The 18,518-nt window shown below is 42.2% G+C and overlaps 1 protein-coding gene across 1 annotated transcript in view; it reads left to right on the top strand.

Moving 5' to 3' along the window:
• MCF2L2 (MCF.2 cell line derived transforming sequence-like 2) overlaps positions 1-18,518 on the top strand; it is a 237,771-nt gene that overhangs the window by 32,382 nt on the left and 186,871 nt on the right. Inside the window, exons 2-3 of the mRNA XM_059920599.1 lie at positions 5,094-5,177; positions 15,472-15,586. Coding sequence (XP_059776582.1) covers positions 5,094-5,177; positions 15,472-15,586 — 199 coding nt within the window. The remainder of the gene's footprint in view (positions 1-5,093; positions 5,178-15,471; positions 15,587-18,518) is intronic.

Below are 18,518 nucleotides of genomic sequence, written 5' to 3'. Positions count from 1 at the left end.
TCCAGACGCGCAGGCTCAGTAGTTGTGGTTCACGGGCCTAGTTGCTCCACGGCATGTGGGATCCTCCCAGACCACGGCTCGAACCTGTGTCTCCTGCATTGGCAGGCAGATTCTCAACCACTGCGCCACCAGGGAAGCCCCTAAATTTACTCTTATAAATAATATTCCAGTCTACATTTTTATGTGTAAAGTTTTTATTTTGTTATTTTCTCAGGATACATTTCCAGATATAGGATGAATGGGTAAAAGGTTATGAAGATTTTGATGACTATGTATTGAAGCTCTGTATTGTAATGGTTACCATGTTGGGCTTTGGAGTTTAGAATGAGCTGGGTTCAAATTCTGGTTCTGCTTGACCTTGGACCAGCTATTGCAAATCTAGTTCCATATTGCTGTTAGAGTTGTTTTGAGGATTAAATAAGACGATGTATAAAGGGGGAGTTAGTATGTAATCTACACAATAATCACTGGGTAAAATATTGTGAAACTACTTTCTGAAAGGACACTACCAGCTTCACTCCCCAAGGCTATGCAGAAGTACTAGTTTTCCAACAGAACCCCAGCGTTGTGTGTTATTTTATGGATGAAATGAGAAATTCTATTGCTGTTTTAATTACATTATTTGACTACCAGGAAGTTGGACTTTTTTTTTTTTAAAGACAAGATTATGTATTTGTTTTTGGCTGCATTGTGTGTTCATTGCTGCACGCGGGCTTTCTCTAGTTGCGGTGAGCGGGGGCTACTCTTTGCTGCGGTGCGCGGACTTCTCATCGCGGTGGCTTCTCTTGTTGCGGAGCGCAGGCTCTAGGCACGCGGGCTTCAGTAGTTGCGGCTCGTGGGCTCTAGAGCACAGGCTCGGCAGTTGTGGCGCACAGGCCTAGCTGCTCTGCGGCATGTGGGATCCTCCCGGACCAGGGATCGAACCCATGTCCCCCTGCACCGGCAGGCAGACTCCAATCCACTGCACCACCAGGGAAGCCTAGCTGGACATTTTTTAGTGTTCTTGGTTTTTAAAATCTTCTAAATTTCTCCTTAAAAAATTCTTCCATCTGCTTTTCAAGTGCCTCTTACTCAATGTTAATTTATGGACAAACTTCAGTACTAAGTCTTCTGGTTCAGGTTAAGCATCGCTGTAGCATAGGACGCAGTAGAAGAAGGAAAATGGGTTTGTGTTCTTTCTAACCTGGCCAATAAGAAAGAGAAGTGAAACACAGCATGACCCCAGTGTGCCTTTTTGAACCACCCCAGCAACTGATTCCTCAGAGCCTCTGGTCCACACGTGTTTTCTCAGCAGTCACATCTGTTCTAGTTGTGGGAGTGGGAGGGCAGAGTGGGCTGGAGGAGGTTCATTTTAGTGCTAGGGTGCATTCTTTTACATTGTCTAACTAATTAAACAAGTTATCTGTAAAGTGTCTTCTGAGGGCTGGCTCACAGCTGGTGCTCTCATTAGTGTCACGAACAGTGGCTGAGTGGAGATCCTGGTCCCATTCCTAGTTCAGCTAACAACCGACCCTTCCATCCTTTCTGCCCACCAGATTCCCTGGGCAAAGTATTCAATAGTAATGCAGCAGTATCTGTCAAACTTGGGTCTGCCTTCCCTCTTGGGTCAGATCATACTTTTACCCCTTAACTTATTAATTAAGTAGTTTGTTTGTTTATTTATTTATTTATTTAGTTAGTTAGTAAGTATTTTGGTTCCTTTTCCCTCAGACCATACTTGAGTCTTTTAAATCCCAGTGTGACTGAAATTTCAGAACAGCAAGAGCAGAGGCTAAGGGTTTCACTGCCCTTTATTCCTTACTAGTTGCAACAGTTAGACTGCATCAGCTTTTATCAGCCTGTTTCCTGCCCTCTGCCCTGAGGAGGAGGATGCAATTAGTAGGAAGGATCCTGCCCCAGAGCCCGCATTTCTCTCAGATGGGGGTGTGGGGTTTGGGGGGTGGACAACACAGAGGTGTTTCTTGCTGCCTACGACTGAATTCCAATGGGATGTGCTGGGCTGTACTCCATCACCTAGGAGACCTTTGTGGATACTTCCTGCAGTTTTAGAACTGTGGGTCCAGGGTAACATAAAATTACAGAGATAGAAAAGGGACAAGTTTTTCCCAGATCTATTTGTAACTTTGCCAAGGATAGAAATTGTGTTGAAATTCAAATACTACTTCACTTTGCCTTGTGTGGGTTACAAAGAGACAAGTTTCTCCCTAATCTACACGCATCAAAAATAGGAAGCAGGAAGCCTCCACACAGGACCGAGGGACCTGCAGGGTGCAGCAGGTACCACCACCTCAGTGGGTCATCACTGGCCATGCCCAACTGTTCCTGGAGAAGGAAAAGCCCTTTTACACGTGTGGGTGCTGAGGCTCAGCGTGTTCTTGCTGTGGTTGCCCAGCTAGAAATTGGCAGAAACAGCTCTTGGCATGTAGGGCTGAGGCAGCTTCCTTCCCACTGCAGGGGGAGGTGTTCCTTTAGACTGGAGAGCTCCTACACTCCCCTCCCTACCCCATCTCAACAGGAGTGGGTAGCAGGGCCTGCCAGCAGCAAGGGCTGGTCTGTGTGTTTCCTCTGGTACAGAGCATAACTGAGGCTGAACTGCGCATGGTGCACAGGTGTCAGGCATCACTAAAAGCTGGGTGTGTCTGAGGTCATCTGCATGCACTGGGTCAGTGCTGAGTCTGAGAAACCCTCATGCTCTGTTGCAGCCGGCCGGGTTGGGTCATGAGGTTCCTTCACTGGGAAGTCTTCAAGGATAACCATGTCACTCCCTGGCTGGGGGCCAGGCTGTCTCAGCAAAATCTGGGCCAAAGGCAAACCAGCTCATTTCTATTCTTGGAAAAACGAATCGTAGATTTTAGTCCTGTTCTTTTGGTAACCACAGGAGGCAGGTGAAAATGTCTCTGTTGGAAGGCTGGACAATCCTCCACAGATTCCCGAGAGACGCTAGTCAACGTCTCGGGTGGTAGAAGCCAACGCTCCTCAAGGCCAGGGGTCTAGAAACTCCATCACGTTTGCCCTCTTAGAGTCAAGTGATCCAGGGCTGACCCAGGCTCCACACTTAAATTATTGTGTGACCACAGGCAAGGTCACAATCTCTCCGTTTCTTCATTTAAAAAATAAGATGGGACCGTGGAGGGGGATGGTTAGCTTAACTCACTTCTGTTGTTTCTTTCAGATCTTACCTCTTTAATTTAAAATGTTTACTTTAAAGCACATCTCAGATATTGAGGTACAATAACAATAAATTGCATCTTATGATATTGGTTTTTCTTTGGGGTCATTGTCCCTTAATAAACCAGCTGTATTTTGAGTATGGAAAAATAATAAACCAGCTGTATTTTTGAGTATGCCACTTTCCCAGACCACTGGGAGATTGTGTTCTGAAAAACTCTTCAGTTACGTAACTCCTGTTTCTGCTTAAACTTTCTATTTTCTTATCCATTTGTAATTTAAATTTTATTATGGAAAATTTGAAACATATGCGAAAGAATTTTATAATGAACTACCAAGGACCCATCAACCAGTTTCAACAATTATCCGCATTTTGTCAATCTGGTTTCATCTCCCCCAACCCCCGCCCGCCATTTCCTGCTCCCTGTATGTTTTTGGCAGAAGGGGATTCTGGAATATTTTTAAGCAGATCTCAGACTTCATATCTTTTTACTGTTAGAGGCTTTACTTTGTGTATCTAACAGAGAAGGCCCTTCTTTTTTCATAAAATATAACTACAGTGTCATCATTGTATACAGGCAGGTTGTAAGAGGCAACACCTGTAGCAGTGATTCAGGGGTCTTTGAATTTGTAGTGAATTCACAGTGGAAAGTCCTTTCCTCCAGAAAAAGTGGTAGAATTCACTGAAAAGCGTCTTGGGGTTTGAGCGGCACTTGCCCCCCACCCCCAATCCCCGCTTAGGAGACTTTCAGAAAACAAATATAGGCAAGGTCTTTCCAGAGTGATGAATGTAACTAGCGTTTACTTAGCACCTACTATGTACATCTCCATATGCATCGTCTCCTGCAACCTTTACACCAAAGCTAAGAAGTGGAAACCAAGGCTCTGGGAGGAGCTTCCCAAATATTACTTTCTGATTGATCAATATTAGAATATCACATTAACCTGGCTCCATGCCAAAACAATAGGTGATACCTGTTTCACATCAGCGTACAAGGCTATTTGGTTTGTGCCTTAATCCAACCTGATGTTTAACTGCTGTAGAAACAATAACTAGTTCATTTTTTGAGTTTCCTTGGCAAATCGTTAAATGAGGATAATAATACTGTAGGCAGAGAGAGCATGAAAATGCCTTCCCCTTCCCAGCCCAGGCTAAGAGATGCCACTCAGTCTTCTTCCCTTCTCTCTAGAACCCTTTCCCCAAATGGATAGAATGCAAATCTTAGTGCTTATAAATCACTCGTTGTGGTTAGAGGACATTTGTAGGTTTGTGCTTGAAAAGTTTGAATTTTTGCTTTGGGAACCTGTAACCTTTTATTCAGTAAGGAGCATCTTTATTTAGCAAAATGGAGTGTGCTTCGTTAAACATGTTTGGCAGTGGGAAGAGGCTCCTTGAAGTATTCTGGAAGGGGAAAAAAGGAATGGAGGTGACTAAGAGAAAGACAAAAAGGAAGAAAGTGAGGGAAGGAATAAAAACAAAAGAACCTTCATAAGTCCCAGATTGATTTTCTGACCCAGTTTGAGACGAACTCTGGTAGCTTACATTGTTTGTGTTTAAAATGTCCTTCTGCAGACCCAAAGGAATGGGCAGATCCCTAAGCACTTCCCTTGGTAATGAGACCATCCCAGCAGGTTTACTGTGAAGCTACTGAAGCTTAAGCTTCAGGGCCTCTTCCTTGCACTGACCCCTCCCAGAACCTTGGGAGAGGCACTAGAAATGTCCCGTGCTCATGTGTATAAGTGTCAAACCACACAAAACCCAGATCCATCCCTGCTTCAGGAATTGAGTTCTCAAGAGAATAATGTGCCCATAACCATATCTTGGTAAGTTCCAGACTTCCCTAGTAGTGGAACTTCCCTTTCTTCCTTTAAATTCTCTTTATAATTTGCAAGGATTTAACCTAATTTGTGTTTCATTTGTGCAGATGAAATTATGCAGCAGGAAGTCAGGCCCTTGTTGGCAGTGGATATAATTGAACAACTTCACAGACAATTTGCCATTCTTTCAGGTAAGTGGCAAATTCATTTGCATTTCTAGATTTTGTTGGGAGGTCTTGCTGGGAGGGCCCAGCCTCTTGAACTTGATTAACATTATGCTCAAGTCTCAGTCTTCCCTTAAGCCTCACCCAGGACTAGAATGAACTGAGGATTATTGAGCAGGAGGAGGGTGGCATCTCTTAGATGTTACTCCTTTTGCTGTTGGGTGAAATTTGATCTTTCCCAAGGGAATACATTTCTTTGAGGTTGTAAAGAACAGAGCAGAAAAGATTTTGAGGAAGGAAAAAGAAATAACTACTGACATTAGCTGTTACCATGATGTTCTTCCAATATTCTTTTTTTTTTTTTTTTTTTTTAATTTATTATTTATTTATTATTTTTTTATTTTTGGCTGTGTTGGGTCTTCGTTTCTGTGCGAGGGTTTCCTCCAGTTGTGGCAAGTGGGGGCCACTCTTCATCGCGGCGCGCGGGCCTCTCACTATCGCGGCCTCTCTTGCTGCGGAGCACAGGCTCCAGACGCGCAGGCTCAGTAGTTGTGGCTCACGGGCCCAGTTGCTCCGCGGCATGTGGGATCTTCCCAGACCAGGGCTCGAACCCGTGTCCCCTGCATTGGCAGGCAGATTCTCAACCACTGCGCCACCAGGGAAGCCCCTTTCCAATATTCTTGTTGGATGTTCTACCAAGATCCAAACTTAAGAGAGTCTTGGTTTTCAGGGCTCATGAACAGTGCTGAGGTTATTTGTTCTCTGACAGATTTGTCTTTTACTCTTAGCTCTTATGGATCTAATTTTAATACATTGATTTCTATTAAGCATTTGGGAATAAAGAGAGGCTAATATGAATCAAAAGCTAGAAATTTTCTGAGCCTAGGCACAACCCTGAAAAGTTGCCATTACTAGAATACTATTATTTTTTATTCCCTTAGCCCAGGGTGACATGACTTTAATTACTGAAACTGGAGGTATAGACCAAACCCTAAATTATAGTTAGACCTTTCTTGGAAGCATGGGGTAGTGAGAGTAGATGTCCTCAGCACATATCACAGAGGAATAAGATGGCAAGTCACTCTCTCCTTTTACATCTGTTCTGAAAAAAAGCAACAAAGTCATCTTAGTTGTATCACAGAGAGAATGTGTAGTTGGTATGAATTTTACTCTACCTTATGGGATGTAAAAAAAGTCACATTTCTTTACTTTCTCTAAATCTTATTTAGTCTGCCGCAAACTCCTCATACTACTGAGTTTGAGAGAAATGCAATTTCCATTATTAGGATACCTCTCCCCATCTCAGAGTTATATCCTAGGTGGGGGCATCTTACACAATGCAGAACATTCTGGGGAATTCTCTGGTCTTTCCTTCACATTGGTCATTGCTCAGATAGTCACTGAAAGCTCCGTAAATACGGGGTTCTCATTTAAAAAATTTCTGCCTGTATTGCTAATGCTTAGAACAGAGACCGGAACATAATACATGCTGAGGTTGAAATGATCCAAGTCCTCCTGCTTTGTCCTGTGAGGCTCCCCACATCCCCAGTCTAGGCACCACTGTCTTGACCCTGGTGGGAGTGCCTAGCCAGCCTCCTGCAGGTGAAGTGTCATAGCTTCCCACAGTGAGCCTAGGATAGTGCACAACAAAAGGCAGCATGGAAAACTGTCTCTGGGTTTCTGGCAACTGCTGCTATGGCCCTATGTCACAGAAGGCCCAAGGCCAGCATGCATTAAGGTCTGGAATGGATGATGGGGTGGGTGGGGTGGATTCTTATAGTCTTACACCAAAACTCTAATGCCTCAACTCAGAACATGATTCTGGCATATAAGATTGCCCAGTGACTCATCTGGGGGCGGAATCCATTGACTGATTGATACATTTAGATATCCAGAGTTATCTCTTTGAGTAACATTGAGGCATTTCTTTCTATGCTTATTTCTTAGAGGCAGTATAGTGAAAATCATAAACTGGTGCCAGGCAGCCCTATGTATGGGTTTACATTCTGCTATTGACTAGCTGTATCGTGTTGGGTAATTTACTTGTCTAAGCTTCACTTTCCTCACTTGTGTAATGAATGGGATCATCATAATTTTGAGGATTAAAGACATAATGTATGAAAAATGCTTAGTATTGCAACTGCCAACTAAATGTTTGCTCTTTTTTCCTGATATATTTTAATCCATAAAAATGTTTATTTTAGGGTTATATTACCAAAAATAATTTTCAGTATGACAGCATTTTTATAAGGGACCAAAACCATACAGTGAATATAGTGTATAATGCCACAATTAAGTCAGGAATAGAGACAATTGTCACTCTTTAATGCAGAACATAGAACTGAAAACTCACACTGGACCAAGAGGACACCTCTGCTTTAGGAAAGGCAGTTTGTGGCAAAGACAGTCCTTTCATTCCTGAGCTTCTTTTGTCAGCTTGTTGCCTCAAGTTTGACCTTCTTATGAGAGAGAAGCATGGATTAGCTGTAATAGCATTTGCAACACTACAGGTCAGGAATATTATCAGCAGCCATGGGGTTCTCCGAGTCAGTGCTTTTTTGCAATCAGCAGTCCTGCTTTTCATCTTTAACTGTCCCTCTTCACCTGGCAGAGGCAGCAAATGTCAGCAACAAGGCTATCGTGGGGGCCTGTGTAGTTGTAGTTGTAAAACAGAAATCTCTGCAATTAGGTCTTTTCCCATGGCTGTGGCAGTTCAGCTGTGGCATCTGCTCTGGGTCACAGCAGTTTTCCTTGTCCTGATTCAGACAAGCAGGGTGAAGATGTTCCAGCTGCAGACTTTTCTATAGATTCCACTGAGATCTGGAGAGAGCCAGAGGCCCCATCAACCAGGCATGCTGGGAAAGAGAGGATGGAACCTTTTTCTCAGTGAGGCCCCAGGTGCCTGGCCTGTTGTGTTTTGTGAGTGTGCTCCCCTGGCTGGTGGAAGAGCAGGGCTCATTGCATGATGCCTGACCCAGATTTGTGACCAGATGGTTTGAAGCCTCCGGATGGCGAGGCCAGTGAGCAGGGCCATCAGCAGGAATTGGATAGTGACCAGGGCTAGGGTATCTGGTGGCTCTGACCTTGGAAGACAACTTGCATGTTCCCAGTGAACTTGGGATATTTCTAAGTTCATGGCTTAGCTAGGAAACAAGAGAATATAATCAGGCTAGTGCGATGAAAACACTCTAGGCTTTGGACTCAGACCATCTAGGTTCATATTTCAACACAATTAGTAGGTTGCTCTGAACAGGGTTTCTCATCTGTAAAGTGGGTTGTTTTAAGGATAGTGCTTAGCATAGTATCTGGCTACAAGAGAACTTAGCCTATAGGACACGTTTGTTTGTTTTTTAAAGTCTATAACAAGAGGTCTGGAGGTAGAAATTCTTGGTATTGATGAGTGGCTCAACAACATTTAGGCTGGCATCTTAGTGATTCTCTTGATGTTTCTCTTGTTTTTAAAGTCTTGACCCCAAGATGGTTACTACAGCTCCAGACATCAAGTCTGTGTCCAAAGCAGGAAGAAGGAAAAGGAGCAGTGATGGTTTCTGCTGTTCCTTTTGCCAAGAGAGCAGTAACTTTCCTAGAAGTTCTTGGTAGACTTCTGCTTATGTCTCATTCCAGAACTATGTGATGTAGCCATTCCTAGCAGCAAGGGAGTCTGAGAAGGCAAACATTTAGCTTTTTAACCACCACAGTAGAAGGTGGTCAGGGAAGAGGGAGGTTGGGAATAAATTAGCCATTTACCAGTGTCTGCCATAATGCCTTTCCTTTAATTATGAGGAATTATCCTTTTATTTTTCTTTTAATGGTTATTTTCCCTCTTGGAATTACTGCCTGAATTTCTCTCTCTTTCTGTCTCTCTCTCTGTCTCTGACTCTGTTTCTCTCAACACCTTTAATCCTTTTAGAAATAATTAATAATGAAGGCATGAAGTACTCTTAGGCTTGTGGAGTCCGACATCTGCCAGCATTTGCACAACAGTGGAGCCCAGGTTTGGTAGAGGTGGAGTTCCTGGGGGCAAGTGGGAAGTTCTCACCTGAAACAATGGAGAATGTCAAACCAAGGAAGTGAGCAGAGTTAAAACTGGTATCTAAGTCAGAGATGACAGACTTGAGCTCACCTCCTCTCATGAAAACACCAAAATCACAGCTATCGACAACCATCAACAAAAAAGACTGGAACCTGCTAAGTCAGGGGTGGAGCTAGTAACTTGGCACCTGGGAAATGAGAACCACTGCTAGAAGGTCTAGAGCAGTGCTGTGTAATAGAAATATAATGTGACCCACATATGTACTTTAAAATTTGTGGTAACCATATTAAAAAGGCAAAAAGGAACACAGGAAATTAATATTATTTATTTATTTAATTTTTTTGAGCATTAAACATTTATTTAATGTTTTCAAAATTATTTAATTATATTAGGAAAGAATAAGTAGGATAAAGAGGCAGATGTGGGATTATAGAATGCATCATTATATGCACATATAATGAAAAATTACTGGACATATATAACATATACCCAAGCACTAGCAGAAGTTATCTATAGCCAGTTTATATTGTTCCGTACTCATTTCCATATTTAGTTTTCCAAACAATAATAATTTGAATCCGTTTTAAAATAATAGCAGGAGGAAGCACTCTCTGAAGGCTTACACACTTCAATAATGTGGTTTTTAGGTTAGGCCGATGTCAGTTACAACAAATTCCCAGCCCCCTGACTCACGATTCTTTTATTTATTTATCTTTTTTAGGAAATCAATTTTAATAATTTTATTTGACCCAGTATAGCTAAAATATTGTTCCAACATATGATCAGTATTCAAAATTATTAATGAGGTATTTTACTTTTTTGTACTAAGTCTTAGAAATCTGTTGATAGTTTGTATTTTCCACTTACAGCACACCTCTGTTTGGACTGGTCACATGTCAAGGGCTCAGCAGGCACATGTGTCTAGTGGCTATTGTATTGGGCACTGCAGGCTACAGAAATGATTCTTAATCACGTTGGACCAAAGGCCTCTTTTTTTTTTTTATAAATTTATTTATTTATTTTTGGCTGCGTTGGGTCTTCGTTGCCGTGTGCAGGCTTTCTCTAGCTGCGGCGAGCGGGGGCTACTCTTTGTTGCAGTGCGCAGGCTTCTCATTGCGGTAGCTTCTTTTGTTGCGGAGCATGGGCTCTAGGCGCGCGGGCTTCAGTAGTTGTGGCACGTGGGCTTCAGTAGTTGTGGCTCGTGGGCTCTAGAGCACAGGCTCAGTAGTTGTTGCGCACGGGCTTAGTTGCTCTGTGGCATGTGGTATCTTCCTGGACCAGGGCTTGAACCTGTGTCCCCTGCATTGGCAGGCGGATTCTTAACCACTGCACCACCAGGGAAGTCCCAAATGCCTCTTTTTTTTATAACAGATAATTTGTATTGCCCCTCACCATCCTGAAATGAAATGTATAGATACTGTAGTAATCTGCATTAGTTAGGGTGGGATAAAGAGCTATAACAAATAGACTCCGAAGTGTATGTATAGTGGCTCAAACGAACACAGTAGGAATTTAGTTCTTACTCTTGAAACAGTCCAGCATATATGTTCAGCATGTATATATGGTCAGCAGACAACTTTTCTTCACGTTCATGAATGAAGCCTCCTTTCACTTTGTGACTCTTACTGATATTATCCATTTTGTGTCTTTCTTATTATCTACATCCAGGAAGATAATACAGGGAAGATAAAGACAGGGAAAGACAGCATACCACTTCTTAAAAGCCTCGGCTCAGTAAGAGTATGCACCACATTCCACTGACTTGAACCCAGCTCTGTCATGTGGATACACTTAACTGCAAAGGAAGCTGGGAAATGTAGTTTAGCTGTGTGCCCAGAGGGTGAACAGCCACCCCCTACTTATTTATGCATATACTTAAAAAAATTAAAAAATTAAATGTAAAAGAGAGTTGTAATGTGAAGGAGAAAGAAAAGGAAACAATAGTAAAATAATATGTATTTCAGTATGTATTTCCAGCTATTCTAGAAAAAATAATGAAGTAGTCAGGTGCTTGCCCCTGTACATGGAGTCACCATGAATGTAGCAGGTGCAAATGCTGGGATGTGGTATGGGTGACCAGACATCCTGAGTGGCCTTAACTGTAGTAGTTTTCTAAAATTGTAAACAATTGTTGACAAAGTTCTGAACAAGGTGGTAAAGTATCTTCTGTCAATTTATAGGGTTGTTGCAATTTCTGGAAAATTCAGTATATATTGAAACCCTTTAAAAATATTTTATGATTTGTGACAGCATGGGTGGACCTATGCTATGGGAAATAAGTCAGACAGAGAAAGACAAATACTTTATGATCTTACCTAGAGGTGGAACCTAAAAGCTGAGCTCATAGGAACAGAGGACATGTTGGTGGTTATCAAAGGTGGGTGTGGAGTGGGGAAAATGGGTAAAGGTGGTTAAAAGGTACAAACTTCCAGATAGAAAATAAATAAGTTCTGGGGATATAATGTATAGCGTGGTGACTATAGTTAATAATACTGTATATTTGAAAATTGCCAAGAGGGTAGATCTTAAAAGTTTTCACCACAAGAAAAAAATGTGTAACTATGTGAGATGATGGATGTTAACTGAAATCAATTTTGTACACCTTAGACCAATACAGTGTTGTATGTCAATTATATCTCAATAAAACTGGAAAAATATTTTTAAACACTTTATGATTGTATGTAAAACAAAGAGTCTAGGATCAGATATATAAATGTATTTTTTAATATACTGAGTTTCTGGTAAGACATTCAGAAATCAAACAAGATGTGGGACAATTCTTTATTACATAGGTCAGATTATTTAGTATCCCAGGCCCTGAGATTTCCCAGGTGCCTCCCAGTGAGTGGTGCTCCCATTTTCCCTGGCTAAAGTCAGTTCTTTTGGGGAAGAGAAAGGGAAAATAGACACTGGGAGGCAAATAGCAGTAACCACTTCACTCTCTCTCCCACTGTTGCTCTTCACCATCTTCCTATAGGATTTCCCAATGTTCCAAATTCTCCTCTAAATGATGCAAGTCTTTATGCCAGCCAACACCCAGATCCTTATGGGAATGGTCTTATGTATCCCAAGCACTTGCTAGTGCTTTCTGCAGTAAAGCTAGCATTTAATGTATAGGTAGAAATAATACCAGGAGGAGTGATGTTTATTTTATTAAGTCACCATTGTACAATACTTAGTTCCAAGGAGTCTGGTTTTCTTTACCTTCCTTGAACAGGGCTTCTTTGCACAATCTTTCTTCCTTTTGCATTTCCACGTTTCCTCGCAAGGTGGCACTGAATGCCTTGTTGTGGATGGAGGCTCAGCTTCTTTTCCTTGGTGCTTCTGTCTCTAAGACTAGCAGACTAAAGTTCAACAGCACGTGGTGTCCCCCGTTAACCTTAGGCCTCTCTGGTGCTCAGTATCAGTATTAACCAAGATATGAGAAAACTCTACCCATCTTTCTCCATTTAGGCATGAATACCTTTCATTATAGTTAATGAAAAGGTTAAATCATGAAATGGTATAATCATATCCTTATAAATATTTTACAGTGTTTTGGTTCCTTGAAATATTTTAGCCATTCTCTTGGCAAATATTGTTTGTACAATTAATACAGTGTTATAATGCATCTAAATTTAGCCTTACCCGAGACGTAACTTTTCTTAATTCACATTTCTCTGAAGCTTCCTATGATTGTAAAACTAGAAAGAGGAAGAATATTTATTAGTTGAAAACTGATAGTATCCTGATCTAAATTGTTTTCAGTCAACATAACGAGGTGACTCAATCTTGTCAAACAACTAATCTGCAGGTATCTTTTTTTTTTAATTTAAAATAAGTATACAGGATTAATAAAGAGGCATTTCCTGGAGAAGAATGACTGGTCATCCAGACAAATATCACAGTGATTGGTCTCTGAAAGCCCAAGACTCACATTAACAATACTTATAAGAGACTTGTGTAGAAAAACCACAATGCTGACTTACTCTTTACATGATACAAATATTCGCGTTTGCTCAGTAGCACGTTCTCTCCCTTGAAACAAATTTACATGGAACAGGCAGAGTATAAGCAGAAGATACCAGGTGTGGACCCAGAGCAGCGGAGTGGGTTGGATGATCCTAATGGCGGTGTCATCAGGTAGACTGGCGACATGGCCTGGATTCTCGAGGTTTTGGGCCAGGACCCTCTCTCCTTAGGATAGCTGCCTGCCTTTGCTTCTCTGAGTCTCCCTTTTCCGTAGTTTCTTCATTGATCCCACACCCTCAGTAATCACACAGTCCTCATTAAACCACACCCTGCACTGATGCCTCTTTCATTAGATGTGTGGAATACGTGTGGTCATTTGTAGTTAACTTCACTTGGGAGCCGTGTTCCACTGAAAGTAGCCCCCCTCCACGGGCATAGCCTGGAAGGTGCTCCCAGCACTTCAGCTCATGTCCCTCTGCCTAGGGTACAAGTGCTCCAAGTTTCTTAGTCCTCGGTGCCTTAGCAGCTCAGTCATTTTTTCACGGCCCTTTTTGGCCAAAAGCAATACCTAACAGTCAAAACAACTTAAGTCTGTATGTCCTGACAACTTAGTAGCTGTTTGAAAAAATAAATACACACAGTTGAAAGAAAAAGTAATATTTAACTTTCATTCTTAGAGAACCACAATTATCTCAAACCTTGGAATCAGTCTAGACATCACCACCTGCATTTCCTGTTCCACATTGATTTTCATACTGCACTTGCTGTATTTTTTAAATTAAAAAAATTTTTTAATTTATTTTTATTTTTTATTTATTTATTTTTGGCTGCATTGGGTCTTCGTTGCTGCGCTTGGGCTTTCTATAGTTGCGGCGAGCGGGGGCTACTCTTTGTTGCTGTGTGCAGGCTTCTCATTGAGTTGGCTTCTCTTGTTGTGGAGCACAGGCTCTAGGCAACTGGGCTTCAGTAGTTGTGGCACACGGGCTCAGTAGTTGTGGCTCGTGGACTCTAGAGCACAGGCTCAGTCGTTGTGGCGGACAGGCTTAGTTGCTCCGTGGCATGTGGGGTCTTCCCAGACCAGGGCTCGAACCCGTGCCTCCTGCATTGGCAGGCGGATTCTTAACCACTGCGCCACCAGGGAAGCCCTGCACTTGCTTTTTATCCCAGCAGCCACCAAACCCCCAACTTCCCAAAGATGCAATGCCATTCAAAAGAATACTGCACGGTTTGATATTGAAATTCTGAACTACCTCAAGCTAGTAGCAAGCAAGGCATCTGACAGATGCCAATTATTGCTGTTTTCCCCCCCAATTTAAAATATTCATGGTGGTTTTGTGAGTTCACGGTGGTTCCCTGTTTGGGAACCATGGGGCTGGAACATAGTCATGTGGGTACATCTAGGGGCAAAGAGATTGAGAAATACAGTCTGTTTAATTTAATCTGGTGGCCTCTGCTCCAATGAATTAAATATTTGAATATTAATTTTACACTTTTGTTCTCACAGGGATGTCTTATATTCCCTTGTAAGAGTTACTGAAGGGCAGCTGATTATTGCTTCCTTGCAAGAATAATGACCATAATAATGGTTAACATTTATTGAGCACTTATATAATAATAAACACTCTGCTAAAGTGCTTTTCATATATATTCTCACTTAATCCTCACAGTACCTTTTGAGGTAGGTACAGGTAATATGCCTATGACATAGATACATATGTATATATAAGGAAACTTGTATTTAAGTGTCTTGCTTAAAATCACATAGAGATTAAGTGATAAAGCAGAATTTGAACAAGCCTGTTTGATTTTAGAGCCAACTCTCTCTCTCTTTTTTTTTTTTTTTTTTGGCCACGCCACACTGCATGCAGGATCTGAGTTCCCTGACCAGGGAGTGAACCTTTGTCCCCTGCAGTGGAAGTGCAGAGTCCTAACCACCGGACCGCCAGGGAATTCTCTAGAGCCAGCTCTCTTAACCACCATGCTCTTTTACCTTTGATATTTAATAACTACAAAAATAAAGAGCAATATTACGTATTTGTGTTGGCATTATTTACTATTCTACCTATGCTAAAATATTTAAATCAGTGTTATCTTTTATACAGTAGCTATCTTCAAAGGATTCAAAAATTGAATTCTCACAACACCCCTGAGCAAGCATGAAGGAGAGGGACTTGTTCGAAATAGTTCAGTGTCAACCTTCCTGCATTCTGCTCTGAAATAATATAGACAGAAAAGGGGGTGGCCGATGCACATCTCAATATTAACTGAAGTCCCTTACCTGCAGAGGTGTGATGTGAAACATTTTGCTAACATCTTGACCACCTATTTTTGTTGCAGGAGGCCGAGGGAAAGATGGTGCCCCCATCATCACTTTTCCAGAGTTTGTGGGGTTCAAACACATCCCAGATGAGGACTTTCTGAATGTCATGACCTACCTCACTAGCGTCCCCAGGTGAGCTGAACACAGTGCTCTGCTGCCTTCCTTGTCACTGGCTTTGTCCTGAATTTCCCATGTGGAAGGGCTAGGGTGAGATGGAGTCTTCCCTGAGCAGAGCTCACACTGGCATATAACTCAGCCAGTTTTGCTTATCCATCAGTCACAGACCAGGGATGTGGAAAGAGACTAGAAAACAAAGTTACACGGGTATCGGTTTTGATTATGGTGTGCACATACGCAGTACTTAATAAACATTGTTGAGTGAATGAAAAATTGATTGAATCACTAATGCTGCTCTTGTTCCTTCAGGTTCATTGCTCTAGATTAAGGTGATTCTGGCTTCCTGGGGCCTGTCGTCTCAGACACCTGGCCGTTGCTCAGGGAGGTCAAGCCATGTTAGGAGTTATTTAATTTATCTCCCTCAAATAAGGAATTCAGGGGTAGACTTTATAGTTGTCATTGTCAGATGGAGAAACTAAGTCACAGAGCAAGGAAACTAAAAGTCCAGGAATAAAAACTGTGCCTAAATGAGACCAAAACTGAGATGTTTTTGGGCATCTGCTACTTCCACCTCTCTGGCCCAGGTCTCACATATTTATGCCACTTAAGTCAATAAATAGCCAGATCTCCAAGGGATGGAATGTGGTACAGAGTTCATATTGGTGACAAACATTTTATAGACATGGATGGAGCTGGGCGTGGGGTCCAAACCCAATTCTCCCGGAAAGCAGACTTGGCCAGGAAAGGCCTTACCCTCCATGGGTCTGTATTGCTTAGGATACTGTCGGTTACTTAACTGCTTTGTGGTTAGGAGTCTGCATAACAGCCAGGGGTGTGCTGTTTTGCTTGCTTTCCATCTGCCTCATATGATTTAGAGGTAAACACCAACTCTGTGATTGAAAGGCCACCTGGAGTCTGATCCCACCTGCAGAGATTAGGAAGTTGATTAGTTTGCTTTAACCAAACCCACTCTTTTTTGGTTTTTTGGTTTTGTTTTTTTTTACCCTTCTTACTTCTTCTTCAGAGAAAGCTATGGATTTATTTTTAATGCACTTCTTCAAAATTCAGTACTTACATTTCACCATTTCCCCTGTTCTCCACCTCTGATCCTGGAATATTGTATGCATTATGCAGACACGGGAGGATTTGGGCTTTGTTGGTTTGAGGGAAGGATGCTGTGTATCTCTGGGTTTTGCTTACATGGTTCTGTCTACAGGAACACCTTTGCCACCCTTCTAGGCCTGGCTAATTCCTGCACAATCATCAGCCCTTAGTCTGATCTCATTTCTTCAAGGAAACTTGCCCTGACCCCAGTTCTGCTCTTACAGACTCTTTATTTCCACAGAACCCTGAGTGTACCCCTTGTATAATGCCACAGTACATGGAAATTATTTCTGCTTCTTCCATTAGACTGTGAACTAGTCAAGAGTAAGGGCCAATGCTTTTTTCCCCCCCTTATTTTCTTTTTTTAAATTCCTAGCCCAGCACATAGTAGGTTCTCAAGAAGTGATGTTGGTGGAATTTCCGGTTCTGATATAATTCATCTCAATCAAAGCGTATTTGTTATAGGGTGAGAAGCGGGACACTGCCAGAGAGAGGGGAACCCCACTCCTCACTCCTGCCTTTTCCTCCCAGGGTTATAGGGAGTTGAACTTTGTCTCCCTCTTTGGCTCAATTGCCTCCGCAAACATTGACCTATAAGTTTAGCACCTTCTGTGAGGAGCAGCAAGGAAGAGGGTGAACAGGGAGGTGGGTAACGGGTGGAAGTGCCTTCTCCCCATTCTCATTATATTTGTTGTAAACTCACTGTCTAATTTTACTGAGTCCCCGTATGCAGTCATGTGCTAAATGAAAAGTGTCATTTTCATCTTGTCCTTGCAGCCTTTTCTGAGTCATGCTGAGGACTGGACATTGAGTGCCATGTGACCCAGTGTAGAGAGAAGCATCGAGGGGTAGAAACCCTATCTCACAGGCCAAAAAGATGAGAAAAATCAAGACGTTACTGTTTAGGCCTGTTTTCCCTTTTCTGCTCTATGTTCTTGTATAATTTCTTGTGAACTCGGGAGTATTTTCCTTTCCTAGAATGCAGTTTGTCTCTTGAGAAAGAGTATTTGTCTGACCAGTTATTGCTCTTTCTTCTTCCTGGCATTTGCTTCTATTTGCTCACTGCCCCACCCCTTGTTACTTTCAACATAAAACAGAGACAATGGGTAAGAAGGTCTGAAAGGAGAATTTGACCTGAACTTTGCTTCCCAGTTTCCATTTCAGTTTCCAAAGAATGAAACCACTCCTGTTCCTTTTATGATTCCTATTCATCACAATTTGCATCTTCCTAAATGTTACAGTGGTTACCAGGCACCAGAGCTTTTCCCAGATCGCACAATATTTTATAGGCAGGTGGAATGACCTACAACAACAAGGAAGAATTGACGCACTAGAAGAGGAGAATGGCAGGATACTCAGGGCAGGGAAAGGAAAGCTCGATGCCTGAAATGAATAAGGATCTCTCATTGTGGCTGGGTTGGGTGAGTGCAGTAAGGCTTCCCACAGTAGCTCATTTTTTATCAGATCTTTGCTGAGTGCCATCAGTGTGTAGGGAGCTAGGTTAGGTGCCATAAAGGACCAAAAAGACCATAAGACAATATCTTGGATCTCAAGAGATTCATCACAGGACTCTGTTGTCATGATATTTTGTGAAATATGCAAAGAAAGTGCTATAGGAGCTCAGAAGAGAGAAAAGTCACTTCAGACAGGAAAAAACAAGGAAAGCTTCAAGAATGAAGTGGGCTTAAAGGATGGATAAGATTTCCACAGGTAAATCAGAGAGGGACATTTCAGAGAGAGAGAGAGAACAGGATGGTGTTTAAGAGCTTTGGACACAGGCCAAACTGGATTGAAATCCAGATTCTATGCTCCCCAGCTGTGTCTGGAGCAAATGACTTGGCTT

Source organism: Balaenoptera ricei, chromosome 4 (assembly GCF_028023285.1).
Source record: "Balaenoptera ricei isolate mBalRic1 chromosome 4, mBalRic1.hap2, whole genome shotgun sequence".
Classification (NCBI taxonomy): Eukaryota; Metazoa; Chordata; class Mammalia; order Artiodactyla; family Balaenopteridae; genus Balaenoptera; species Balaenoptera ricei.
This window is presented reverse-complemented; position numbering and strand designations above follow the sequence as displayed.